General features: G+C 46.6%; 1 protein-coding gene across 3 annotated transcripts in view; it reads right to left on the bottom strand.

The window, feature by feature from the left end:
* The window catches only part of LOC142814621 (protein sax-3-like), a 181,604-nt gene extending 154,069 nt beyond the window's left edge, over window positions 1-27,535 (bottom strand). For all 3 annotated transcript variants that reach the window (XM_075893673.1, XM_075893674.1, XM_075893675.1), the window contains exon 1: window positions 27,153-27,535. In XM_075893673.1, the coding sequence (XP_075749788.1) occupies window positions 27,153-27,270 (118 nt within the window). In that variant the 5' untranslated portion in view covers window positions 27,271-27,535. The remainder of the gene's footprint in view (window positions 1-27,152) is intronic.
* Between the last annotated feature and the right edge of the window lie 213 nt (window positions 27,536-27,748).

Here is a 27,748-nt window from a genome sequence, read left to right as displayed (position 1 = left end):
TGCACTTTTTGTTTTCAGCGAACAATTCTGTCACCCTCAGTAGCATCGCGCCAAAAACGGCAGTCGCGTCAACATACCGCGAAGCTGCCCTGGCAGCCAATCTCGAGAAGCAGAAAAAAAATGAATAAAGAAGCTATTTCCCGATCATTCTTGGCAAGCTTTGTCATCTATGACCGCTAAAAACAGAAATTCTTTCGCCGTCATCGATGCATATGAGGACAGCGCATGTTCGCCGGACAGCCATTCGAGGTCCTGACAGAGCAGGCGGGTCGTCAGGAGTCGCCGCGTGTCAGACGTATGCCCCTGGGGAAGCACCCGTCACGGAACAAAACTGACTCTTAAAGGGGCGAGGGACAAACCCCTCGCTCCAGTTCCGCACCTTTTTTTTGCCCCTTCGCGTTCATTACTGTCCACGACACCACGAATGACCAGGTGCGAGCCCGGAGGGCAAAAAGTACGCAGCAAAAGGGAAGCCGACTCTGCCGAGCCGCTGCAGCACAGGCGCCTCGGGAGTGCATATATGCGCGCGCACTACGCGGAGTTGAAGCGCCTCCACGGACGGGGCCAACTCGGCGCCTCCCGAGCGGCGTGAGCTGTCTGGACTGTAATTAAGGTAATGAACGCGGCGGTGGCTGTGGCACGGGACGCCCAGACGGTCCCTGTGGACGCCGCTCGGCGAGTGGCTCGCGGGCTTCACCTTCCCTGTAGACGCGGAGGCGCCGACGACGGCTGTTGCTACTTTCTCCCTCACACTGCGCTCCTAATTGAGCGAGAGTCGCTCACCAGTCATCCAACAAACACGTCGGCGCGCACGAGTAGGCACGTGTTTCGCCAACGGTGCGGTTCGAATGCGTGCCACAGAGGGAATGGGCCACCCGAAACACTGCAGTGATGTGGCTGGCCCACCCAGTTCGCCTACACGCGTTGCGTGCCTGCGCACGAGCCGGCATGCACGCGCTCGAAGCCTTTGCGGAGCCCGCGCCGCGGCTGCCGGTAGACCGATAACGCAATGACGACTGCAGAGAAGCGCGTTTGATGAGTTGCCAGCGCTCACGGCACGCTGTTCTGCGGCCACTGGCGCTACTCGCTCTCGGTGGCAGACACGCGGGCTGCGCTCGCTCGCTGGCTTCGCCAAGTAATTGTGTCCACGTTTGGACGCGCTGAAGAACTCGTTAAGGGTGCTATGGCCGGGAAGCCGGCCGCCAGGAAAGATGTTCATTAAGGCTCGCGGGGGGGGGGGGGGGGGGGGTTCTGCGCATGCGTGGGCTTCGGAATGTGCGCAGGTGTAAATGAGTGTTTTGCGCGCATTTGCATTGCTTATATCGTGCAAGTATGCAACCCATGCAAATGATCTGGGTCGTGCAACCTGATTTTGACGTTACGCATACGTGTGTATGCATCCTGCATTTTGTCTGACTGAAGTATACGCAACACTGAGATGTTGTGCTTAAGGTATACACATGTTGCCATATAAGGCAAACGTGTAAGTGGGAGACAGAAAATTCCGTGGGCAGGTGAGATTCAGAAGTTTGTAAGTATAACGTGGCAACAGAAAGCACGAGACCGGGTTGATTGGCGGCAAATGGGAGAGGCCTATGCCCTGCAGTGGGCGTATAGTCAGGCTGACGACGACGACGATTATGATATTAGCACAGTAGAACAGGAGCGCATGTTTACACTATTGACATGAAACATTCAGAGTGGGGAACGAGCAACGAAAGGATATGTCTGTGCTTGTTGATGATCCCATATCTAAAGCGCTGTTTCATTTCTTTCCATTAATGCACCAGCTCTAGCAGGCTACTAAATGAGACATTGACTTCGTTCGAGAACACTGAAATTTAGAATACCCTCCTCCGAGACAATGCAGTGTGAAAGCTTTTGCACTTATGATTGACAGGCGTCCTCTGTTGCATACAGTCAAAGAAGGTAAATTTGCTGGGAAGAGACAAGCAGAGTTTGCTTGTATGCAATGTACCAACGATTGGCTAGCGACATATGATTAAAAAATATTACGGAGTTCCTGGCTTCCACTCAAGCACAGGAAGAAGCGCTCATCACAAGCTTTAATAGAAGCCGATAAACGCTTAAGTATAAGACGGATGATGTCCGAAATGTACTTCACAACACGCAGCTCCTACACATTCATTCTCTAGGGGCAGGCGTGGTTACTTTCGGCGTTGTGACTTTGCATAGAATGCACGAGCAACAGCGGGTCACAGGTAAAATGGCCTCCTTTTTACTCACACCATCTTCACCAGCAGGGGTGAGTGTGTGGGTGGAGGAGGGTGTACTTGTCGCGTGGCTCGTGCGACCATTTCTCAAGGCGTGGCGGCCGACTGATATGTCGCTCCGCCAACACGCCCACTCCAGCCTCTCCCTCTTTCATCCTCGCTCATTTGTCAGTGTCACTCAGTTCGACCACGTTTCGAGTCCTGCCGGTCCCGCCTGATTAATACGGTCGCTGCTGTCACGCGCGCCGCGTGAGACGACGCCTCTTCGACGGCGTGCAGTGCGCCATGCGCCCCCTTCTTTCGCTCAGACTGTATACAGCGTAGAACACAATCGACTCGTTTGCGAACGACAGAGAGTCGATCTCAGCGAAGGCGAGGAGTGAAAAGGTGTGATAGAAAGTGATTGTGTGATTGCTTCACTTCTGGCAAACACGGTACAGAAAGTGCAAAACTGCAAAAGTTGACCGTACGACACTGTCCGATAATTCGTTGCCGTCTGATGCCTTTGTTACCGAGTCTACCGAGTTCCGCAATAAATAACATTTCTTGTTATCAAATTGCGATATGACGCTTCTAACAACGCAAATGAAAATCGTCAAGGCTTTATGAAAGAACATCTGTCTAGTATTAGGGATATACGCTATTTGGTTCCCGGGAATTGTAGGCAACCTGGCTTCACGAATGTCCAAGTTTGATGTCCAGCAGATTTGTTACCAAGATGCTCACTAGCGACCATGCGGATAGCCCCGCGCGGTGGTCTAGTAGCTAAGGTACTCGGCCGCTGACCCGCAGATCACAGGATTGAATCCTGGCTGCGGCGGCTGCATTTTGAGATGGAGGCTGATTTGCTGTAGGCCAGTGTGCTCAGATTTGGGTGCACGTTAAAGAACCCCAGGTGGTCGAAATTTCCGGAGCCCTCCCCTACAGCATGTCTCATTTTCATATGGTGGTTTAGGGTCACTAAACCTCACATAGCAATCATAAAATGCGGACATTTTTGTAAAGAATCAGATATTGTTGGAAATAAATGACCAATTGCTGCTTCTTCTCACCTTGTATTCGTTTCCGAACACAAGTGCGTTTCTGTTAATTATTCCATTCTTCGTTCGTGAGCGTCTGACCGGGTGTTTTACGCGACATGTATCAGGCATTGCCGCATTCTTCTTCCACACTGATATCATATATTCATCGTATGTGAAAGTAGCAAGGTATTATGAATTCATGCTGATTAAGTGGACGTAGTGAAAATGAAAGCTTCTTCGTTCATCTTTAGCAACGAGATGGATAATACCTGGCTTACTTTTATTGTATCCACGTTTGTACAACCTTCGTGCCTAAGGTGACAATTTCACGCCTTTACTTTGTGTTTACAGTGCGGCACAAGAATTTCTCGATGAACCATATCAGCACTGTCACAGCCTTGATTTTACAACAGCGTTAACAATATCGGAGAATAGATAACACGCATGAGGTAAAGATGCTCTGCCTGCCATTTGTGAACAAGCTCAGACATGGCTACTCTTCTGAAAGATTGAAACATAATAATCATGCACAGCGCATTCCATAAATACAATAACGTCTTTGTATATTGGGCACGATTGGACAACAGAATAAAAAGGAAATAATTAGTCACTCCAGGCAACGCTTTGTTTTTGTTAAGGCTTCCAACCTCATTTTCAGAAAAGCGCTACATGCTATCCACCGTAAATTCACTTGTAAGTATTTGCTAAGCATTTAATTATGGTGCATCAATCTAGAGGTACATTTATACATGTCCGAAACAAATAGAATAAGAAAGACATGACACTTACGACTGAAGATTAAGAGAACAGCGCGCGCATTAATTTCCCACCCACGGAATTAAACACCCTGCTGTCCAGCACGCAGAAGTAATATCGCGGAGCGTTTTAATTTCGGGCTCGCCTTCTGACGAAGCCGCACATGGAGTCATCCGTAATCCATCCATTATTCTAGGGGCCGGCAATTACACCCGAGAGGGGCAAGTTTCACCCCGGGGAAAAAAAGTTCTCAAGAAGGAAACGTAACGAAAATGAAACGCGAACGAGGCGGAGCAAAATGGAAGACTCGTAATTGTATTCGTGGAAAATAAGCGGGCGGATTTATACAAGTATAACAAAGAATACGACTGTACTGCGGTATAGCACTGAATCATACATAGGTTCATTTTCCGCAAGACTGCGGAGTTGGGGTTTAAACTCTGGGTGTTTTGAGCGACCCGCAGTATACTCTATACATGCGAAACGCAGGTGTGTGTATATATAAATCAAGGCGAGGAATACCTTTAAAAAAGACGACATACATTGCCGAGTTCTTTCTCATCACGCACGTTCGCAGGCAGTCTTTGCGTATATTCAAGGCGCGTACGGAAGATGAAGCGGAGAGACTGAATTAAGACACGCTACAGGCATCAGCAGCGCCGAGAGACGCAGTCGCAATATGCGAGGAAGCCCGCTGGAGCCCCGAAATTCGGGCAGACTCGGGTGTTGCAGTTTTATTAAAGCCCAGCCCGCACAGCAGTGGTGCGCTGTTCCCGGGTGGCCCTCGCAGTGAAATCCCCCGTGGCTTGCACCGCGATAGTAGCAAAAAACATCAGCGGGCTCGTTTTGGTGTCCCTGTGTCTATAGTTGCCATCGTCATGACTACCCATTAGAATGAGGGCAGACGCAGTGGCGTCTGAAGCGACTGCCTTGCATGACACCTATTGATTCAACTTGTCCTTTGCCTCATGTGTAATATCGATAGCTTTCGAAGACAAAGTGGCTCGAATTCACAGAGCGAGTCGGCAGCTCTCCATGAGATTCATCATTAATGAGGAACATGACTCCCGAAACTAATTTTTTCATACATTTCTGGTCCAATGAGGAGCCAGTGAATGGAAAACAAACGTAGCAAAGAATGCTCCTTGAGCTCACATTAGTTCAAAATCACCTTGAACATAATGTAACTAAAGACATTCGTTGACTGTCAACTGTAGGTGATTCTAAAATTAGTATCTTCAGTGCAGAAAGCTTCAAAGAAATCATTTACCTAGTATATTTACCATCATCCTCATGAACGTGGTACTACTTTTCGCTACATTTAACCGTTATTTTAATCGCTAACTATGCATCTAATACAGACACACCTACGAGCGATAAATGAAGCTTGCTCCCATATATATATATATATATATATAGTGGGAGTAGTAATTCAATGGGCCAGTTAGTCTTCGTGAAGGTATGGGATATGCATGGCACAACGGGAGCGTTGTCAACAAGGATAAATATATTTATTTCCCAACAGTTTCGGGAGGGGTCCTCCCTTCATCAGGGGATGAGTTATACTCATCCCCTGATGTTGGGAAATAAATATATTTATCCTTGTTGACAACGCTCCCGTTGTGCCATATCCCATATATATATATATATATATATATATATATATATATATATATATATATATATATATATATATATATATATATATATATATATAGTAGTAGTAGTAGTAATAGACTTTTATTCAGCCAAATTTACAGGCCGAGCATTTCGACCGCCTGTGCGATCAGTCGACGCTGTTCTTCTTCCCCTTCGGCGCCGATCCAGTCGAGCCAGGAGGTGATGGAAAGGGATGGGGGAGGGTAATAGCTGGATTGCTGAGCAGTTGGGCAGTAAAACAGGCAGTGTGACAGGTCAGCGTATGGGGAGGGACAATTAGGACAGCAGGGGTTAGACCTATATTTATAAAGGAAAAGGCGAGAGGGGGTTATTAAGCAGTTCATTTGGATGTGCCGTAGAGTTCGAGCCTCGAGCGCCGTGAGTGATGGATGAGGGGGAGGGTAAAGACGCTTGTCGAGCCGGAGCTGGAGATATACCTCCTTGATAGTGTGACGCAAGGAGATCTGCCCATCGTTATTCGCGGAGCTCTCACTGTCTTCCGAAGGTGTGGGCCAGGGAATGAACGGTGCCCGGTGCAATATATCGCGGGCAAGCTGATGAGCTAGCTCATTGCCGTTAATACCCGAATGCCCAGGAACCCAGCGGAGGAAGAGAGTGGAGGGTTGAAGAGCAGAGGCCGCTCGCTCGACCTCCTGTTGAAGAGCAGGTGGCAACGTGTTGTTCTGTATGTGACGGATGGCGGCGTGAGAGTCACAGTAAATCGTGTACTCGGGGAGAGAAGGGAGGGGGAAAATGACTGCATGGCGTGGACCATGGAAAGGACCTCGAGCGAAAGTACATTTGGCGGGTGTAAGTATGGCCCGCTGGTGTGCGTGTCAGGTGCCGAAAGGTGTGGATGGTAGATAACGTAGCCACACGAACCCCGAGGAGCCATGTATGAGGCATCTGTGTAGGCAACTCCCTGTGTAGAGAGAGGAGGAGAATGATGCTGTGCTGCCGCATGACGCCGGCCGGCGTGAAGAACGGGAGACATATTGGATGGGAGGGGAAGGATGCGAAGGTTAGAAGCAGCGGTGCTAGCGGCAGAAGGCAAGGTGGGAACGGAAACGGGAATGTGAGGGATACCAGCTTGGGCTAATAGCCATTGGCCTTGACGAGTGAGAGAAAGACGGGCAATCTGAGAGTCGTGGTGCAGAGAAATAAGAGAACGTAATGGATGGAAGAGGCCTGTGGCAAAGAGCTTAGTGGTAGAGGTAGTAAGAGGGAGGTTTAGAGCTGCCTTGTAGAGGCCTAATAGAGCTCTTTCGAGTGTGTTGAGTTGCGTTTCGGTGAAATGAACGTAGGGTACAAAGTACAAGAACTTGTTAAGGGCAAGCGCATGTGCAACCCGGCACGCATGAGCCTCGTGGAGCCCCGACTGCCGAGTGACAACGCGTCGCAGGAGGTGGGTCACCGAATGGCAAGTCCTCACAGCGTGATGTAGGGCCTGCGCGTTCTTTGTCGCATGCAAAGGGAAGCCAAGAACTTTGCATTGCTGAACAGTGGGGATGAGAGAGCTAGAAAGATGTAGGGAGATGAGGGTATTGCGGGAACGCTGGTACGCAGACCGGTTCAGCAAAAGTAGTTCACATTTCTCCGGTGCAGGGGACAGGCCAGCAGTAGCGAGAAAGGAAGCGATAAGGTCCAGGCCACGTTGCAAAGTATCCTGCACGTCCAGACGTACACCAGAGAGTGATGTCGTCTGCATAAAAAATATGGTGGAGGTCAGGTATTTGGGACAGTTGGGAGGCAAGGGGGGCCATAGCCATATTAAATAGAGTAGGAGATAGTACGGCACCTTGAGGAGTGCCGCGGGTGAGGGAGTGTGGGTTAGACAAATGAGTATCGACTCTGAAGCGAGCAACTCGATTGGAAAGAAATGATCGGATGTAAGAATACATGCGGGAGCCACATGACAGGGAGGAGAGCTGAGCGAGTATGTGGTCATGACTCACGCCATCGAATGCCTTCCGTACATCAACGGTTACAAGCGCATGGATCTGACTACGAGAAGGTGAAAGAAAAGTATGCTGAAGAACAAGGAACATGTCCTGCGCACAAACGTGGCGTCGGAAGCCAATAAGAGAAGGAGGGAAAAACTCTTTCGCCTCAATAAAATCAGACAGTCGAGTCAAGGCCATTCGTTCAAGAGTCTTGCCAACGCATGACGTCAAAGAGATAGGGCGAAGGTTAGAGAGAGATGGAGGTTTGCCGGGCTTCGGGATCATGCAAATCAGAGATGATGTCCAAGAGCTTGGAAGACAGCCGCTGTTCCATGCTTCGTTGAATGTGTGTAAGAGAAATTCCTTCGCGTTGTCGGAGAGATTACGTAATGTAGTATATGTTATCTCATCCTCACCGGGTGCCGAGCGGGTAGATTGAGTGGCTAAGGCAGCTTCCAGCTCCCTGAGCGTGAATGGGCGGTCCAGGTCTGGGTTAGCTTCGCCACAGTAATCTGGGTAGGAAGGTGTGAGGGGGGGTGGGAGATACAGAGATTTTAAATTTTCAAACACATCAGATGGAGTCCCTTGAGTGAGAGCTTTAGCTAGGGTGGGAGCAGCGGCAGGCTTGGTACCTAAGAGAGACCTAAACAGAGACCATGTAGAGCGCGAGTGCAGTGCGGAGTCAAGGCCGTCACACAGCGTGTTCCAACGAGAGTGCTCGAGAGAAGTGCCGTAAGCGATAATTTCAGCCCGCAGAGCATCAATTCGGAAGGAAAGTTGGAAGTTGTGTGGCTGCGAGCGGAGAGCGCGTTTCAAACGTTTATGACGTCGCCATAATCGGAGGAAGTGAGGATCAGGGTCAGGAATGGGGAGTTGAAAACGAGCGCGGCGACTACAGGATGTCATTGCTGCGGAGATCCGCGACGTCCAGTCGTCGTAAGTTTTAAATGAGTGAGACAAAAGGTTATTACGGAATGCTTCCCAGTCAGTGTGAGCGACTCGTTGTTTCCGCCTATTGTGGGAAAGAGGGGTGGTGATGTGTATGAGAAAGTAATCACTGAAAAAATTTTCAGCAGAGACCTGCCAGTGAAAAGGAAGGGAACTCCGAGAGAACGTGAGATCGGGTGTAGTGGAACGCTGTGAAACAGTGCCCGCTCGAGTAGGGGTGTCAGGAGTATTAAGAAGGGTGAGATGGCGTTCCTGGGCGAGGCAGTGTAGAAGGCGACCTGGTTTGAGTGTTTGGGGGTAACCCCAGAGCCTATGAGGAGCATTAAAGTCACCCCCAAGGAGGATATGGGTGGTCGATGGAAGGGAGTGCAGGAATTTGCCAAGAGCACTAAACAAAGAGGACGTGACAGGGGGGTTATAAAATGACATCAGAGCGAGAGAAATACGGGTAGATGGTTGGTAGTAGACCACACCAACTAAATGTTTCAGGAGGGGGGAGGGTACGTCTAGTGGTTCAACGAGAACGTCATTGCGTACATAAATGGACGCAAGTGGCTTTCCCGTCGTAGCGTGATATGCACGGTAGCCTGGGACGGCAAGGGCCGCCCGAGTCTCCTGTATAAGGAGAAAATGGGGTAATGTTTGGCGAGTGAGAAGATATTGGTGGAGAGGGGTCCTATTATGACGAAAGTTGCGGCAGTTCCACTGCAAAATATCGAGGTCCTTTTCACGCGCCATCTAGGTCTTTGGAGTAGAGGAAGCGCCTACGCGTGCGCGTTCCTTCTTTTTTGCCGGGGGAAGTGACTCCTGCAGGGAGTTAAGCATATAGGTGAACGATTCCAGTTGCTTAGATTGGGTTTCGAGGGTCGTAAGAATCCGGACAATTGAATTTTCTAGCTGGACCAAACGAGTGTGATGTGCAGTGGTGGTGGTTTCGACCATGTCGGCCAATTTGGTTACATGGGAGCTGGAGGTCGGGGCGGTGAGTGCGGTGAGTTGCTTATTTAGCTCCGTGAGTTGAGAGGTAAGAGAGGATGTGGTAGTTGCGAGTGTCTGTGTCAGTGCAAGTATTTTCTGTTGTAGCTCATCTGAGACGCGTTGTTGCTCGCGCTGGTTGCGCTCCAACATAGCCAGTCGCAGATCGAAGGAGCGGCTCTCGTTACTTGAAGATGGTGAAGGTGTGTTTGATGAAGAAGTGCACATGGGAGGTGTTCCCTTAACCTTAGCGGCGTATGAGCCCGGGGGGGATGTTGCGGGAGGCGATAGGAGCTCATGCGCTGAAGAGGAGGGCGGCGAAGGCTGAGTGGCTCGGCGCATGGCTGTGCGACGGAGAAAAGCTGCTTTGGCGCAGTCGCGTTGCTTAGCTAGAAGGTAGGGGCAGGTGGAGTCGAGAGATGAGTGGGTGTTGACTTGGCAATGAATGCACCAGGGTTGGGCGCAAACGTGAGCATCGGGATCTGCCGGTAGAGGAGACGCACAGCGGCGGCACTTGGCCGGAACGCTGTGTTGGGGGCATTGATGAGCACGGTGCCCTATAGCAAGGCACCGAGTGCAAGTAGGGGGCTTGGGTTTATGTGGACGGCATCGGAAAGAGACGCGTTTGAAGTACACAAAGCGAGGGATGATGGTTCCAGCAAATGTTATGAGGACGGATTCAGTGGAGCCCATCATACGTGCAGCGAGTATATCTGAAGTAAAGGATTCGAGGTCATGCAAGAGCTGAGATGTTGGAAGTGACCACCGACGTTGTGTATGACGACGAGACATGATATTGGAGGACTGAGGGCATAGGGCTTAATGGTGATCGGCTTACCATTAAGTTCCAGACTTGTGAGGGAGAGTAGGAGGTGGGCAGTGAGAGGTGAGTGCGTTTTCAGAAACACAAGGCTCTGAGCAGGTTTGGCTTGAAGGGTGACCTCCGCACTGGTCTTGGGAGAGAGATTTGCGGCGGCTGTTATGGTAGAAAGCAGGTCATAGAGAGGCTGTTTCGGCGTGAGTGTTCCGGGTGGAAGTTGGATTCCGACGGTGATGAGCTCGGAGCGGGGGCGGGCGGTCGAGGCAGGTTTTCGATTGGCACTAACGGTGTTCCAGCTGCCTTCAGGGGATGGCGTATTGTCTTCGTTGACTTGCGATGCCGTAAAGTCCATTTCTGTCGATAAGTCGTCAGCTGAAGTGATGGAAGGCAAAACTTCGGCGATGGAAGGAACGACGCTCGTCGAAACGCGCTTGTCGACAGACTCGGAATTTCCAATGGGTAGGCCAGACGCAGATAAGGGGGGGAGAGCAGCAGGCGTGGTTGATTGCAATGCCAACGCTGCATTTCGGCTCTCGGGCTCCGGCGTTTGCGTGGCTATCAAGCTGAGAGTAGCAGAGACGCCACCAGCGTTGCTCGTTGCTGGACCGTGTGCGCTGTTGAGGAACGCTGCCTGTTGCTGTATTGTTGTCGGCGCGGGGCTGGTGACATTGCCAGATGGTGACAGCGGAGGCACGGCTGTATCAGGCGTACGACCGGAGGAGGCTGGGCTTACCGAAAGGGCGTAAGTTGTCGTTGGTGCCGAGTGCTGGGCGGGACTCTGCATCGTGGAGGTGCAGGCGCGGCGCGGTAGGGTTAGCGCGGCGCCGCGCCGCTTCGTACTTTTGAAGGGGCCTGGGGGGCCAGCCTGGGGTTGAACCGGGGCCCGGATGTTGTCGGCGTGTCCCGGAAGTCTTCCAGAAGGAATAGTGAGCTTGTCCAGACACGGGCGGGGCCCGGTAACGGGCCAAGAACACGTGAAAGTGGAGCACTGTATGCGGCCAGCCAAACAAAACGGCGCCACCTGGCGGTCCTTCTATATATATATATATATATATATATATATATATATATATATATATATATATATATATATATATATATATATATATATATATATATATATATAGAACCTCAAGAATATTCCTACGCTCGTGCTTTACTTTGAAACTTGCGAATGCGAATGCCTTCGTGAACACACCCGTGACTTCAAGATCGAAAACGCAATAACAAAGCGACGTCCGGTCCTCAAACGTTTCACACCAGGAATACAGCAGACGACGCGGGAACCTTAAAGAGAAGAACGAAGAGCTCGCAATAACGTATGAGCGGTAAACTCGCACGCTTTTCCGCCTGCGAAAACGTGCAGAAGCCGACAAAGACACGAGGCGCGTGCGTGCTTCGTCGCGTGCGTGTCCATAAACGATCGTTCTCGCGTGTGTGTTTTGGGAAGCGAAACGCAGGGCGGCCGCCACAGCGCTGCCTCGTGATCATGCGCCATAACTTAGAATGGGCCGCTTTTATTATCGAAACAAAACGGGCACCGCCAATCACGCGACGACGTGGGGGGTGCGCTCGCCGCCATCACTGTTTACATCAGCACGATATGAACGGTGGCGATTCTCTCTCGCGCTGCGAATCTGCTACTACGCGCGTGACGACGCACCTCTCCGAGCCGTGTGACCTCGTGAACTTTTCAGCCATTTATATAGTATGGCACTCTCGTTACCATTTGTGTTGTTTGCGATCATAAGCAATCTTGATTAGAGGGTAAGAGACAGAAGGATTGTATTAAAAAAAACTAAAAAAAACTAAATTTATCAGAAATCGGACGTCCTGGTGCTGCACTCTTTGTTTACGCTATAAATGACCCTAGGCGCAGTTTGCAGGCCTCCCACAGCCTGCGCACGTTTTCTGCCGTAAAAATAGGTTCCGCACTGTTTCCCTTAGAGCAATCGTAAGCTCCAGCTACTGATGGCTGCTCGTCTCTTAACGAGGAATGTCTCCGATGTCCGAGACATTTGACTTCAAGCCACTTCTTTTAAGAGACAATTAAAAATAACTATCGTATAATTAAGAAACACACAACGCAAAAGGCTCCTTAAGGCCTCGGCGGTATTGCTTTTTTTATTTAAACCGTAGGTACCATGAATATGCTACTCGAGAAACAAATAAACTTTTCCTAATTCATGAAGCGTAAAGCTGAGCGGGAAGGGTTTTTCAACAATTATCTTCTTGCAAAACATTCATTGCACATGAGCGAACAAATATGTTACCACGCGAAAAGCGTCCACCAGTTTAACAGACGAAGTATTATCTTTTTTTCTTCGAAGCCTCGTCTTTCCCTTCAATTTCTTTCGTCTTCCCTTTCTCTCTGTAAGCATCATTTAGAGCTTACAACAACGCCTTAAATTCCTGCAGTAATGTATTTTAAAAGTCTTTGTGGTGCTCAAGCATCATGAATGAATAATGTGGAGGGGTGCATATGCTTCAGACGACAATTTTATAATATCCGGGCTTTAACGTCCCAAAACACCCATATGATTAGGAGAGCATCCGTATAGTGAAGTGCTCCAGGAATTCGGACCACCTGGGGTTTTTTGACGCGCACCTAAACCTAGGCACACGGGCCTCAGACATTTTCACCTCTATCAAAATACACTTGAAACAAGAGAAGCAGTCTGTAAAAGAGAGCTTTACTGTACAAAGTGCTGTTGAAGAAAAGTTAGCTTATAGATTTTTTGCAAAACACAAATTGTGAATTCCTCCTCGTGCGTAGGAAATTCCTGTCTCACGTAATAGAGCAGAAGCCCTTTCAGCACCCTTAGTTACAGTGTTGCCTTCGAAGTTCGAAGACAACTATGAAAAACTATGCGATTTTTTTTTTCATTGACGGAAACGAAATACCCCATATATTGTGACAACATTGCATAAGGAAAATTGTCACAGAAACAATGGTCTTCAAATGCCAATGAACAAATTATTTAACAAGTACAATTAGTACCTTAAGTGAAAGTTCAGCATCGCAGTGTATTTCCGCCCCACCGTAGAGTTGGCATGCTATAAGATGAGAAGTGCCTTCCTGTCGTAAATTTGTGGAAAAGAAAATACTGTATTTCACGAAAAACCACAACCTGTACATAAGGCACAGAGCGCTGTTCGACGACCTCTTCAAAACACAGCAGATGCAGCTGTTACGGGATTGGGCTCACGACCGACGGGCACATGTGGTCGAACCTGAACAAAGCGAAGTTTTTCCCCTTTACTTCATTTTGACTCAAAAGCCACCTGTGCATTCGGTCACAACTACCAATAATCGGGTCAAAACAAAACGCACAACGCACAACAAGGGACGGACCGACTTCCGTACGCCGCAGACACGCCTGACAGTAATGAGTTCATATGGCAGCTCTGCAATAAACGCGCCAGGTTTAACGTAGTTGTAAATCTGTTGTAAATGTAGTGCTGAGTTGAGTTATTCATTGAAACAAGACACTTGGCTTCAGAAGCTCGTGGCCTAGTTGACATTTGGATAGCCATTGCCGTTATTGATTAATAATGAATTAAAATATTTCAAGTGAGTTCAACTGTATACTATAGATTTTTTTTGAATGGTGGATGAAAACTGGAAACAGGCATGCAGATTATTAGACACTCTGGTCCTAATGAATATGCAAGTTAGGCAGTGTAACAACTGCTGCATGGTACTTAAAAATTGTTTCCAGTATAAACACCAATCAACTAACAAAGATCTCGCATAATGAGCCTACAAGCTTACGCGAATATTTAGTGCTCGCACACCCTTATCTGCTGGTACGTTCGTGAGCAGTTTACAAAAAAAAAAGCACTGTTACGGTTCTTTTTTTTTATCTGCACGAATGGAATGGATGATTTCGGATGCCATAAATATTGTGCCAAGAGTGATATTGGTACGAGGGGTTGCGAATGATAAGGAACAGCGTCAAGGAGACAAACACTTGGGTGGCGCTGGTGGTGATTTCAAAACCAATAAATGGTTACAGAGAGGTTAGGTGATTGGTTTGGGGACGTATTGGCCTTCTGCCCTCACAGTACTAGGCGGAACTGCTATCACAACTGAGCATTACATACTTAAGTGGCGAATCATGATGACCCTCCCCTCACGGGGCTACGCCGGATCACCAAATAAAGTATTTCTCTCTCTCTCTCTCTCTCACTTAATGTCGCAACCTAAACAAGAATGTACGAAATGCCCCATCAAATACTGTGTAACCAAAACTTTTATTCAGCAATGACACATCGGTCTTCTCTCGTGCGTCTCTATATGCAAATGATGTATCTAGAGTGATTCGTTGATCTCGCGTGCTATGATAACATGATATAATTGGGATAACACGCAGCACTCGGAGCGCTGCCCGGTTTGAAAGGGACTTGGCTGTCAGGTCGGTGCGTGCGCAACACACGCGATCGGCGCGTGTTGCGGCAACTGTTTCGTGACAGGAAGCAACACGCCTCGCGAATGTCCAGCTACGCCCTCACGAAGGGAGAGAAAGGCAAAGGAAACTAGGCCGTTCACCGATTCCATTGTGGCTAGCGCAATCAGTCATAAAGGACGTTTACGTTCAGGCTGCGGCGCTCAGTTTCTCGAAAAAGACAATGCGGTCAAGGCGGCTGGTTTAACGGAGTGCAAGTGGCGCTTTAATGACGATGAAGTCTTTAAAATCTGTCACAATACCAACCGATGCTTATCATCGATTTCACTATCATGACCTGATCATGATGTTTATCTGTATTCGCACGTCCTTCGTAACATGCCGCGCTCAACTTTCCACCAAATCTATTTGTAACACCTTCGTTCCGCTTTTAGAATGACAGAAAATTAGGATCGTTGGTAAACATTCAACATAGAATATAGTATTTTCGCAACAATAACTCTGATGGCTTTTGTGATCTCGGTTTCCTTAAGTGCCCAAGTTTTGCACGTCTTGCCTCCCTCGACGATAACTTCGTTTATCAAAGCTTAGCGTTCTGCCGATCTCATTCTTATTTTTGTTGTTGCATCAATTTCTTCGATGTGCCGTTACTTACGCATATAACATATCAGGTTGTGTCAATCTCTTGCAGTATGTAATTTTTGTCATCTAGAAAATTTTTCGTTCCTAATAAAAGAATATTTCACAGTTTAACCCGTCAGAAGAAAGCGATAATTACTGTAAACATTTTTCCTTTTTTTTCACGAGTACCAAAATGCAACCATATATATGCGCGATGGAAATGCAGAAATCAAGTATTAACTCATCTAGTTCTGAAGCACGACTGCCCTGTTTGCTAATCTATACCACCACCGTTATCTCGCTTAATCGCAGGGTGTTTTCCTCTGTCTGCGAAATGGCGTATGCCTAATTCAACCACAGGATGGAGTGAAAAAAATTATAGGACCCTTAAACTTCGGCTTTGAGGGTTGAGTGCGATATTACGTTCCTTATTTCAAACAATTAGTGTAAGAATTCTTTCTGAACTTGCTTTGCACCCACTACGTGGCCTTTATTGTGCACAGGCGTGCGTGCCTTTTGTAGTGGGTGATTGGCTTCAAGCTGTGAGCCACTATGATAATCCCATGTTCTGACGTCCCGATGTCAATGTACGCTTGTACCACGCAATATTACGGCAATATTTCATGTTGTAATGTGAAGTATGTATACAGGACGCGTGTGCTTGTAAAGCATTAAATTTAATTTCACTGCATTTCACAGCAGAGGAAGTTATTTTCATCCCTTACGGAAACGCCATACATGGCCCATATATAAGTTATATCTGGCCATATATAAGCATATATGGCAGCATATGTGGCCACATATAAGCATATATGGATGTATATCTGGCGGAGTCGGTTCATGTATGGGGTTATATACGGCCATATATGACGCGGTTGGCCCATATAAGGAGTCAAATCCGGCCAAATAAGGCACGGCCACACAATATATAACATATCAAGTGGATCCTTTTATGTGGAAGTGCTCTCTTATTTGGGATGAACCACGTATACATTTAGCACTGTGATCACACTTTTATGCGAATTGTAATATATAACAATTTGTACACAAAGCTGACCTGCTTATTTTTCATACCAATAGGAGTATTAAATATATATGTTGTTTCTGCCAAGCAGTACGAATGCACGTGGTGGCTTTAAGGTGTGAATAGGTTATCAGGATTAACAGGCACCTTGAAAGACAAGTCTCGGTTAAATGTTGAGGTAAGTTCATCATTTTCATTACCTACGCACGTTGTTCATAAATATTTTGATAACTCAAAAACATACCACGTTGCATGCTTGCTGAGTAAATAACTTTATGCTAATCGTGGTTACGTCATTAGGCTGTTTTGTTTGAGCGATATGACAACACTTTCTTTTTTTTCACTTGATCCAGACAGTGCTCTATTTAATCAAATAATCTACGCCAGGAAAATGTTGGTTTTGTGCCATTGTACTTTTCATAAATATATTGATGTAAATATACTTGTGTTGTATTTTTTTCATTTTAACGCTTGAAGAAAAACCAAGGATAAATTACAACTTGCGATATTACAAATAAAAAAGAGTTGCATATCTCCAACTCCAAGGGTGTCATGAGATTTATGAGCCCACGTTTGAATTTGTCTTGCGTTTGAATTTATCTTTCTTCGTCTACGTTCCACTTGTTTTTATATTTACGCGTGTTTTGATAAGGACACGCAGTTAAAGTTTTGTTGCTAGTTTGATTCTTCAAAACAGGGTGCTATGTCACGGATCCAAATTGAAAAACTTAAGAATAGCCCGTAATTTCGTTTCCGCCATCTACAATTAGGGTGATATAAGTGTAAATTTGACTGGAATGCGTACATCACAGGCGACATTATCGTTACTGATGTCGCAACATCGCGTGGTTATCTTGAGGAACTGCGCATACCCGCATACATAGTTACACAAAATAATGTGATGTCACGTTTTAATCCATGAGCACTGTAGATAGTTTTGCGCAAGCCGACAAATAAACTGGTATGATGCATTAGGACTTGCTACTGTGTGAAAAAACTGGGGGACCGTTAAGCTCCGTTTTTCACAGTTGAACGTGATAGCAGTATCGATCCTGTTTCTTGTGCGTATTTCAATCACTTAGTTTGTACTTTTTATTGCATGATGCTACTTGAACAAATCTAATTGTGAAATAGTACTGTGTAATTGAGAAGGTTGAAAGTGTCTCAATGAAGGTTTCGCACATTGCTGCATTTTGTGTAAAAAAGCGGTAACATAGTTTAAAGAACAAGAAATATTATGTAATTACTGAGTTGCGCGAAAAAATTGGAATACAAAAGGAAGACACCTAGACGCAGCACACACTGACAACTGAAACATTGTTGGAGAAAACAGACATACGTACATATGCGGTTACGAGAACACGTGCGGTGAAAGAAAAAGATTTGATGAGCAGACAGATGGTATAAATGATGCGCTTCCAGGAAAGCTACCTCAGTAGCAAGCAACATAACTGAGAGTTACGTGACACATGAATCCCCAGCTTTGTTTATGAAATACGCCTCTCCGATTTCCCGCGCTATACCGTGTCACTGAATCTAGCTTTAACTACCGTATTCCAAACAAGGGCGCGCCGCCACACTCTCTACAATATGATGATTGGTTAGAGAATGGTTGTTAATTCCTTTAAAGAAGCTTTGTGATCTACAATTATATAAATAAATTCTAAATAATACTTCCCACACGACAGCGCAGTGCCGTCCACCACACGATGTCCACACTGTGAAAGAAAATGATCAGATGTCTGCTCATCTAATCATTTTTTTCCACCTCACGTGCTGTCGTAACCGCATACATATGTCTGCTTTCTCCAATGAAGTTTCAGTTGTTAGTGTGCGCTGTGTCCAGGTGTTTTCCTTTCGCACTTCAAATTTTTTCGCGCAACTAAGTTAAGATGACGTACCAAATCGCCCAGCAGAACGTGCTTCTCAATATAATGTGTGTAAAATGTTTTAGAACTTTATGCACCCACTACGCAGTCGTGAGAGAATACGTGCAGTAACCAGTGTGCCTTTTGTAATGGTTGGCTGTCTTTAGACCACGAAGTCACGTTGGTAATAACGTGTTGTGATGCTTGATGAATATGCACGCTTGTATCATGCAATATAGCTGCGATATTAAATGTTGTGTTGTGAAACCTGTATGCAGGATACATGTATTTGTTAAGCATGACAGTTATTTTCCTTGCATTCACAACAAGAGGAAGTTATTCATGCTTTATTTCCAAGCAGATGCATAGCTGTGTGGTAGAGCACTTGCATTCCATGCAAATTGCCTGCATGATTTCGATCATCACTCAAACCCGAAAATTTATAATATTTGTTTTATTTGCATTCTCTCAATTTTCGATCATTGACAAGACGATTTTTCACGGAGAGCCACCGATGCCTTCGCCGGAATTCCTGCAGAATGAGCGCTTTACCACTGTTACGTTAATGATGCATTATTGGCAAAATGGAAAGCGGATTACGTTTACAAAGTACATTTTTAGTGTCCCGTTGGCAAGAAATATTGTTAAATGCCTCCATTCCTATGCGCACAGAGACCTATAGACACCACTTTTAGCAGTCGTTCTATAGGTCATTAGTCACAATACTTGTACATAACAAGCTTGCATACCAATCACTTTCGACCGAACTCCTTAAAAGTTGATTATCAACTCATTTAAGTTATTCAATGCACACGCAGTTCATACGGTCAATAGCAAGTCAATATTTTGTTTTGATTGACTATGGACGCTCCATTGACACGCAAGAAAAGTTTTAAACATAACACACTGTGAAAAATATCTTTACGAAACTCAAATTGGCTTCTTTTATGCTATTTATTTTTGTCAAGCCGGAATCGATAAAGCGGAATATTTACTTGCACCGTACTATGTCTCAGACCGTGTTGACCATAGGTTCAAGATAAGAATAATTGCATGCAAGACTGACGTGTTTCAAAATGATTTTTTACCAAAAAAAATTACAAGATGGAACCAGCTGCCTTCTAGCATTGCCTCTACACTCCCAAATATTTGTTTTATTTCATGTTAGAATTGTTCCTATTTATATGTTAGAACATGTTCGGATTTATATATAAATTTCTCTTGCAGATTGTGATTCAGGTTTGGTTGGTTTGGAAAAACTTTATTGACAAGTCCGAAGGCGTGCGCCCTAGCACACGGCGGGCCGCTCCCACGATGGGACAGTAAGGCCGAGCCCTAGCGCCGCATCGTGGGCCCTCTGGACAGCCCAAAGTTGCGATGTTATGTCTGGACTCCGGAGAGCGGAGTCCCACTTTCTGGACGATGCTGTATCGGTGCCACGTACCGAAGGGCACTCCCAGAGCATGTGGTGTAAGGTGGCTAAACCGCCACATTTTGTACACGAGTTGGTTAAATAAACATCAGGATAAAGCTTGTGAAGAAAGGCAGGGTTAGGGTACGTTTCTGTTTGAAGTAATCGCAATGTAAGCGCCTGCGCTCTATTTAGCTTCGCATGTGGAGGTGGAAAGATTCTCCTATCCATAGCGAAATGTTGGGTTATTTCATTATATGTAGTTGGCGGATCCCTGTTTACGAAATCTCCAGTTCGACCCAAAGGTCCTCCATGGCCGCGGACAGCTAACCCTCGCGCCCTGGAGTGGGCCAACTCATTGAGATTTATGATCCCTCCGTCCATGTTTCCCATATGAGCTGGGAACCATGTAATGGTATGGGTTGTAAGCAACTTATCACCGAGTATATTTTTGGCCTCTTTGCACACAGCTCCAACACTGAAGGCACGAATGGCAGCTCTAGAATCGCTAAATATGTGTTCATTACGCTGATCTAAAAGAGCCAAGGCGATGGCAACCTGCTCAGCTGCATTGGCAGTTCTGGCGCATACCGACGCCGCATTAATTGTAATGCCTTTGTGGTTGATTGCCACTACCGTGAATCGGTCTCTCTGGCCATCATATTGCGCCGCGTCTACGAAACAGGCCCCCCCGTCAAGATCCGCAACTTGGCGAAGAAGGGCCCGAGCGCGCGCTCTCCTCCTTCCAACATTACGTTGGGGATGCATGTTCCGCGGGGCAGGCGAGACAATGATGTTTTCCTTCTGATCCCTCGTCAACCCTTGGTACAGAGCCTCAATCTGAGCTGGTGGAATACCCATTTCTGCGAGAATCATCCTCCCCGCTTTTGAGCCAGACAGCCTATTTACCTGTGTTCTTTCTTGTGCTTCCGCAATTTCCTCCAATGTATTATGAATTCCCAACTGCAGGAGACGATTGGTGTGGGTGTAGTTGGGGAGCCCAAGGGCATTCTTTACAGCTCTCCTGATCATTGCATTAAGCTTGTCCCTTTCCATTCTCTTCCAGACATGCATTGCCGCCACATATGCAAAATGACACAGCAGAAAAGCATGTATAAGCCTGACCAAGTTGTCCTCTGATAGTCCTGTCCTTCGGTTAGCCACCCGTCTTATGAGCCTAATAACACTGTCTGTCTTTTTTTCCAACCTTTTAATCGTGATGGTGTTGGTGCCCGTTGCTTCTAGCGTCATACCTGATTCAGGTGACTTTGATTATTTGTTTGGCTGACTATGTATTTTTTGTATTCTACTTTTTGTAAATGCTCCCCCAATGTAATGCCACTTGGTGCTGTGGGTAATGAAATAAATAGATAAATAAAAAAGTGTCGATAAGTAAGCAATTAATTTAAGCACAAAGAATATCTCTTCAGGAAAAGTGGACTAATTAACAGTGACATGTGCCCACCACAAACTTTAAATATGATGCCAAGTTACATTCTAGCAAATAGTTGTTGAGAATAGCTTGAGATATAATGAGGATAACTTAATTGAACAAGAATGTTCAGGGGGTATGTACTGCCTTTGTTTTGGAGATGATAGTGACTGCATGCAGACCTTTCAACAAACAGGTATATTTATAGCTGAAGAATGATTTGAGCAGCAATATTTTTTGCCGGTGACACAGGCTGAACTAATATAGATGAATCATTTGAATGGCTTTATATAAAGGTATTCATATAAGGCTATATATAGAAGCATCCATATAAGACCTTATATAAATGCTTCTATATATAGCCATATATGGCTATATACAGCAACACCCATATATGGGGATATAAGGCCCATATATGGCTATATCAGGATTTGGACATATCAGGTTATATACGGCCCATATATGGGGATTCCATATATGGGCCAGATATGCCCAATTTCTGATGTAGCTATATATGGGGATATTTATATAGGTCCATATATAGGATTTTTGTAAGGGATTGTATTCACAAGCAGAGGAGTGCCTGTGCACTATGTTAGCTCAAATATCCATAGATACAGTGTTATATGGTATCGTTTTGTTACCCCTATTGCTTATTTGTCGGAGATACCTTAAGTATTTTGTACGCTATGATATACGTACTCTACATTTTCATTGAATACTATGTAGGAAACACACGCCGAAAATTGAAGAGTTGCTGTGTGGTAGAGCACCCGCTTGCCACGCAGAAGACCAGTGTTCAATTCCCATCTATATCCAGAATATCTTCTTATTAATTTTATTTGCATCTTTCTCGATTCTTCGTCCACGAAAATATGATAATTTTTCGCTCACAACCGCTGACGTCCGCACTTGAATTTCTGAGAAACGAGTTGTTTAACGCTGCCAAATGGATTCGACTACTGTGTTGTCGAAGCTAAAGGACATGAGTCCAAAGCAAATGGCAGCATCAGTTCGGAGCTTACAAGCTACACAGTGCATGGCGGCCGCGGTATACAAATCGGTAATAGCACAGAATATTAAAAAAATATCAAACAAGGTGACGGTGGAAATTATATACGAACTGCGAGTAAAAAATACAACAGTACGTCCGATCGTTTCTGATAACGAACACGTTCGACGGGCACTGGGAGGTATGGCTTGCGGACAAGGAAAAGGTGAGCCAAATAGATGTGTTTGGCCCTGTCCATTGAACCTGTCCTTCCTTCGAGTCGAACCTTCGACTCAGCGTCAGGTCATGTTAACGACTTTCTCGTTTTATCTGAATAATGTTTCTTCCTCCTATAGCTTATCCTTGCCACTGCCCCCTACCCTAATTACGTGGCAGATACGCCGCAGTAGACAACGCATATGTCCTCACCCTAAAGCAGGGAAAACGCGCATCAAAGCGCCCTATCATCTACTGTAGCACCGAGCAACCCACATCGAAGGATATAGACACCGCGCTTTAGTAACCGTCCTCCATGTTTATTACCAGGAAAAGATTTGGTTCGAGAAACGGGGTTGGTTGGAGAAACGCGCTTTCAGCTTCACACGATTGTACTTTGAGATCACTTGTATATATCTACAAACATTTCTGGCCGTTTGTCATCGTGGCCTGACAAATCGCCGAGTTACCAATCGATGGAAGATTGTTATATCATAAATATACGCCCTTCTTGCTATAATAAAGCATTTTTTGAAGATAATCTCAATCCAATCATTATAACTTTTATCAACTCATTACGTCTTTTTTCTTCTGTGGCATCGTGGCTATACGAACGTTTTACTTGTCTTTAGACAGCGTATACCTGAATTTTACGCTTACGTGTGCGCATGTTTGATAAGAACGTATGCCGCTTGCAAAGCTATTCGAGTTCTTGCAGCGCACAATGTGCGGACTTCTTAATGCTCCGGCCAACTCTGACCAAGCGAGCATCTGCGAGAAGCACATCGTTTGTCAAAGAGTAGACGGAAGCAAAATTAAATGGCCCTGATCCTACCGACAAACAATGGCTTGCCACAGCGACTGTGTTTTGTAGAAAGACGAAAAAAAAATGCTATATGTTCAAGAGGAAATTCATAATCAGGACATTTAGTCATGCATGCGCTTACGTGCTCTGCAGTTTGGTCACAGTTGATGAGTTCGATGTCACATGCACAAAGTTTGTCAGTGCGACCTGTGTTTCAATGTGAACGGAATGGATGGAGTACGAATGGCTAGTCCAGCAACGATGTTGTGTTAGGGCAGTTAGACACACTGAAAGCGTATTTACTTTTGTATGACGGGAGCCTGATAACAGAAAAAAAATGAGTGTCGTGTACTGCCTTGTTTGGATTTTTTAGATGAACTTTCAAATAGGGCAACGCACTGAACGCACTGCTTCGCTGCGTAAAACTTTCCAGGGGCGCTTGTACCAGCGTTGAGTGAATAGCACGAAAGCAAGGGTGTGAGCTAATCTGCAGAAGAGGCAATGGCAAAGAAAACGTACACGAGCAGTTGCATTCAAAATACCGGTTTGAGCTCTCAACACCGTATGCAGCACGCATAAGCAATATTGGGAGGTGTGTGATAAAAGTCATTGACCAATGGTACAAATTAACAAGTGGGTCAATGAGGCCATCGCGAAGAACGTGCCTACACTTAAATGTGTTTGCTTACTAAACATACCTTTGTGAGAGCGTCGTCGTACGCGTCCTAAAAATCAGGCTACCGTACAAAAGCGCTCCGGGCCCAAAACGGCAGCCTGCTAAGTACGCAAAGACAACACCACCCGGGTGCCGCGTTTTGTGAAGAGGCAACACGATTTGTGAAGAGGCTCGTGAAGGAGGGGGAGAGAGGGAAGAAATTAAAAGCGGGACGGTCAACCAGGCGCGAGTCTGATTTGGTATCGTACGCTGGGGAAAGAGTGAGGGTAATAAAGAAAAGAAAGGAGAGGTTATCGAACACCGTGAGGGTACATGTGTGCTTGTCCATTGCACGCTTACAAGTGGTCGCTTAATCCAGTCGATATTAGAAACACCTAGCCATGCCCGTGTCGCTTTGCTGGCCTGCAACGCGCAGATCCACGATCCGAGGATCTTCTCTTCAGAAAAGGAGCACGCTGAAACAGCGTTGGGAATCTGCGTGGCATCGACTAAGTCAGCAACAGGCAGGTGTCTGCACACTCACACACAGAGAGCACGCACACGAAGCCTTTGTAGGCTGGAACAGAAGACACAATGGTGTGGGTACAAGGCGGGCCGACCATTGTGACGACCTCCTCCTCTTCGCGCTGGTGGGTCTGCTTTTGGTGCAGGCGCGACCGGGAGAAAGTCAACGGCCCGAGTCGGGGTTCGGGTGGCGGCGCGCCAGCGCGTCATGTACAGCCTCCCTCACCCACCGCTGCCTTTTTCTTCCCCCGATTGTGATTCACTGTCGGGCAGCTGCGCCCTTTGCGACCTCGAGGCGACATCGATGCTTGGTAGCACGACGAGGCCCGCTCGGTGGCGGCATCGGTCGGCGGGGTGCTCGGAGGTAAACACTCACTGCGCTGCGGCGGCGCCTCACAAAAGGAAGACGTCGTCCCCAATCTTCGTCGTTGCCGGAGGTCAGGCAAGCAGCGCACGTAGGGTGTCCCGACGTTTACTAGATTACTGCACCAAGGGTGGGCGGAGTGCGCAAAGTCAGCGCTCTTCGCTGTTTGCGGAACGACGCCGCGTTCATGCGATTGTTGGTGTGGGAGACCGAGTCTCTTCGCCCGCTGCCCCGAAGTGGCACGCGCCGGCGTGTTGACGTAAAGAAGGAACCGTGGCTGATGTACGGCGCTCTTCTTATTTTATTTGATTTTCGCAGGTGAGTGTGTTTGCCAGCGAGCGGCTTTGCCACGGCTCCCGCACGACTTCGCAAAACAGGCACGCGAATTTCACGCGGAATCGGCGCGCACGTTTACCGCGTTCAGCGCCTTCGTCGTGCGTGTTTCGCACTGTGCAAGCGATTGTTAGAAGCATGGGTGATCGGTGCTTTCATGGGTGCTTGTCGTGTTTTTCAAGGTGGCTTCGTCCCGGTCAACGTAACGGTACAGAGGACCAGCGGCTAAACTGCGTCTGTGTGCAATATTTTGATTCGTGTTAAATTCTGAGGCACGGTAATTAACGATCATTGTACGGCGAATCTTAAACCTATTTTATATTGGTATTTGAGCCAAAGCGACAGGTATCTGCATACTTTTTACGGATTCCCTTCTTTGTCATTCGCAGTCATACAAGCGTCATGATGCTTGGGCAGGTAAGAAACATTAAATATGCATAGAAATAAACTATTTTTTATATTATTATTATTATTATTATTATTATTATTATTATTATTATTATTATTATTATAATAAAAGGTGGTGGTCAAAGGACAATGCTCTACAACTAATAGAGTTCATACAATCACATCCCAAAATAGTCTCGTAGTTCCTGTGTTATTTCATTGCAAAATAACTCCCATAAACATTGGGGTTGGTTTTGTTACGAACGCTGTTAGAGAAAGGTGGGAAACTATTGGACTCGGAGAGCAGGCGCTCTGTGAAAAGCAATGCATGCTGTCTACTAGAAACGTAAAATATATTGGCTGCAGAGGTAAGTTAAATGATCACGAAAAGTATAACCCTCTCCCCTGTGCCTAACCGAGTCTAATCCTGTACTAGCAGTTATATTTTGTCGATCGCATGATAGCGGCATTCTACCAGGATTTTTCAATACGCAATGCATACTGTTATCGTTTCAGTGTACTAGAGTTCTACCAGGATTTTTCAATACGCAATGCATACTGTTATCGTTTCAGTGTACTAGAGTTCTCTGCCATCCATCTTTTCGAGAAAATCAATGACGAACAGCACAAAATCACCACACTACTGTTCCAATTAGCGATTGCAGCATAAGGAGGAAGGCTTTCCGTGGTTTCCTTATCCGGTTATTTCACGTTCAATCACGCGTCGATCACACTTCCGAATTGCTTTTCGCTGAAAATTTTGTAGTCTACTGCGCTACGTACATAACTTCTCGAAAAGTTCGCTACAGTAATAATTACAAACGGCTTATATGCGTGACTGGCCCAACAAGGTTGCCTGTATTCGCCATAAACCGGATTACTCTATTATTATACCACCAGAGGAAAGTGTAGTGGGGAAATACCTTGCCCTAAATGAGCTGCTAGTACTTTTTCTTAAGTTAGACGAAGGAGAGGATGATGTTAATTTACTACCTGACGTTGATTACTTGTTCGCAACAGAGAACATGTATTCTTGAAAGGCTTGTCGGGCTGGCGAGCGTTTTCTGCACAACTGTTGCTCAATTTGCGCAATCAATGACTTCTTTTTTTTTGTTTTAGTGAAACATTTGAGTTAACTTGATTAATTGCGTAATGTGATAAGAGATTTCATTCACTAAATATTATTCGGGATGCTTTCCCTGAAACGCCCAAAACGACATCCCTTTTTAAAGCGGTTTTGTCCGAGTCACCAGTATATATATACGTATTCCTGAGAACAATGTCTATCTGGCGTATTTAGCATGCGAATAAAAGAGCGCACTCGGTATGCAGAACAGGTGACATTCTTAGCGTGGTCATATACAGCGACGCAAAATTTGAGATTCTGAGATTCATAATTTTTGGAAAGCGGGGCTTCTTTTCGTATTTCACTCATCAGCCATCTATGTGAACTGTTCTTCTCTCTTCTGCACTAGGCTTTGCCAAAGAACTGGAAGAGACTTCGTCATCGTTCCAATGAGAAAATGATAGTAACGACACCCACAACAGCTGTGCAAAGCGAAACAAAGCAGGGGGCAAGCGTTCTCTTTTCCACAACAGCGCGGGTATGCGAGAGGCACCACGGCATCGGCGCGTACGAAGCCGCTACACCTTATATAAAAGTATCAACGACGCAAACACTAGGAAACACTAAACGGAAAAAGGAAGAAAAAAACATATATAAAGAAGAGGCGCGATTGTTTCGGGCAACTCACCTGCATTCGCGGCGTCGCCAGTGCAGACAATGAGGGAGATCAGAAAGATGGCGATAATCCGACAGGCCGTTATCCACAGATCGAGGAACCACCGGCGGCGATCACACTGGCGTGCCATAGCTCGGCTCTCATGCTACGGTCGCAGCACTGGCAAACTTCCTCGCTTCACGATCGCGCGGCGGGAACGGCACCGCTTAATTCGGAGAGCCGCCGTGGTTTCGCAGGCTCGCGCGCCAGTCGCGTTCTCTTCCGTCAAACACTCTCCGGCAGGCGCGATTCAGCCGCAACACCTCCGTCTCGGAAGCCCACTCGCTCGCGCGGCACGCGAAAAGAAGCCAGCACGTTCCGCACAATTTTGCTTCTCTTTCGACGCACGAGGAAGAACAACACCACGCGGATGAGCTAAGAGAGTCGAGATGCGGACGGCGGGCACAAGCTTGCGTCGGGGCGGCCGTACGCGTCCGCGGAGACGCCTTCTCTGCGATACAAACGTGCCGCCCGTCGCACCGGGGAGCGAGCAAGAGCGGGATCACTCGTTGGCCAGGGGGGCTGCGCGACGCCAGCGCCACATCGAGGGGAGCGGCGGCAGCCGGCGC

Source organism: Rhipicephalus microplus, chromosome 4 (assembly GCF_043290135.1).
Source record: "Rhipicephalus microplus isolate Deutch F79 chromosome 4, USDA_Rmic, whole genome shotgun sequence".
NCBI lineage: Eukaryota > Metazoa > Arthropoda > Arachnida > Ixodida > Ixodidae > Rhipicephalus > Rhipicephalus microplus.
Note: the sequence above shows the minus strand (reverse complement) of the source record. Positions and strands in the feature narration are given on the sequence as shown.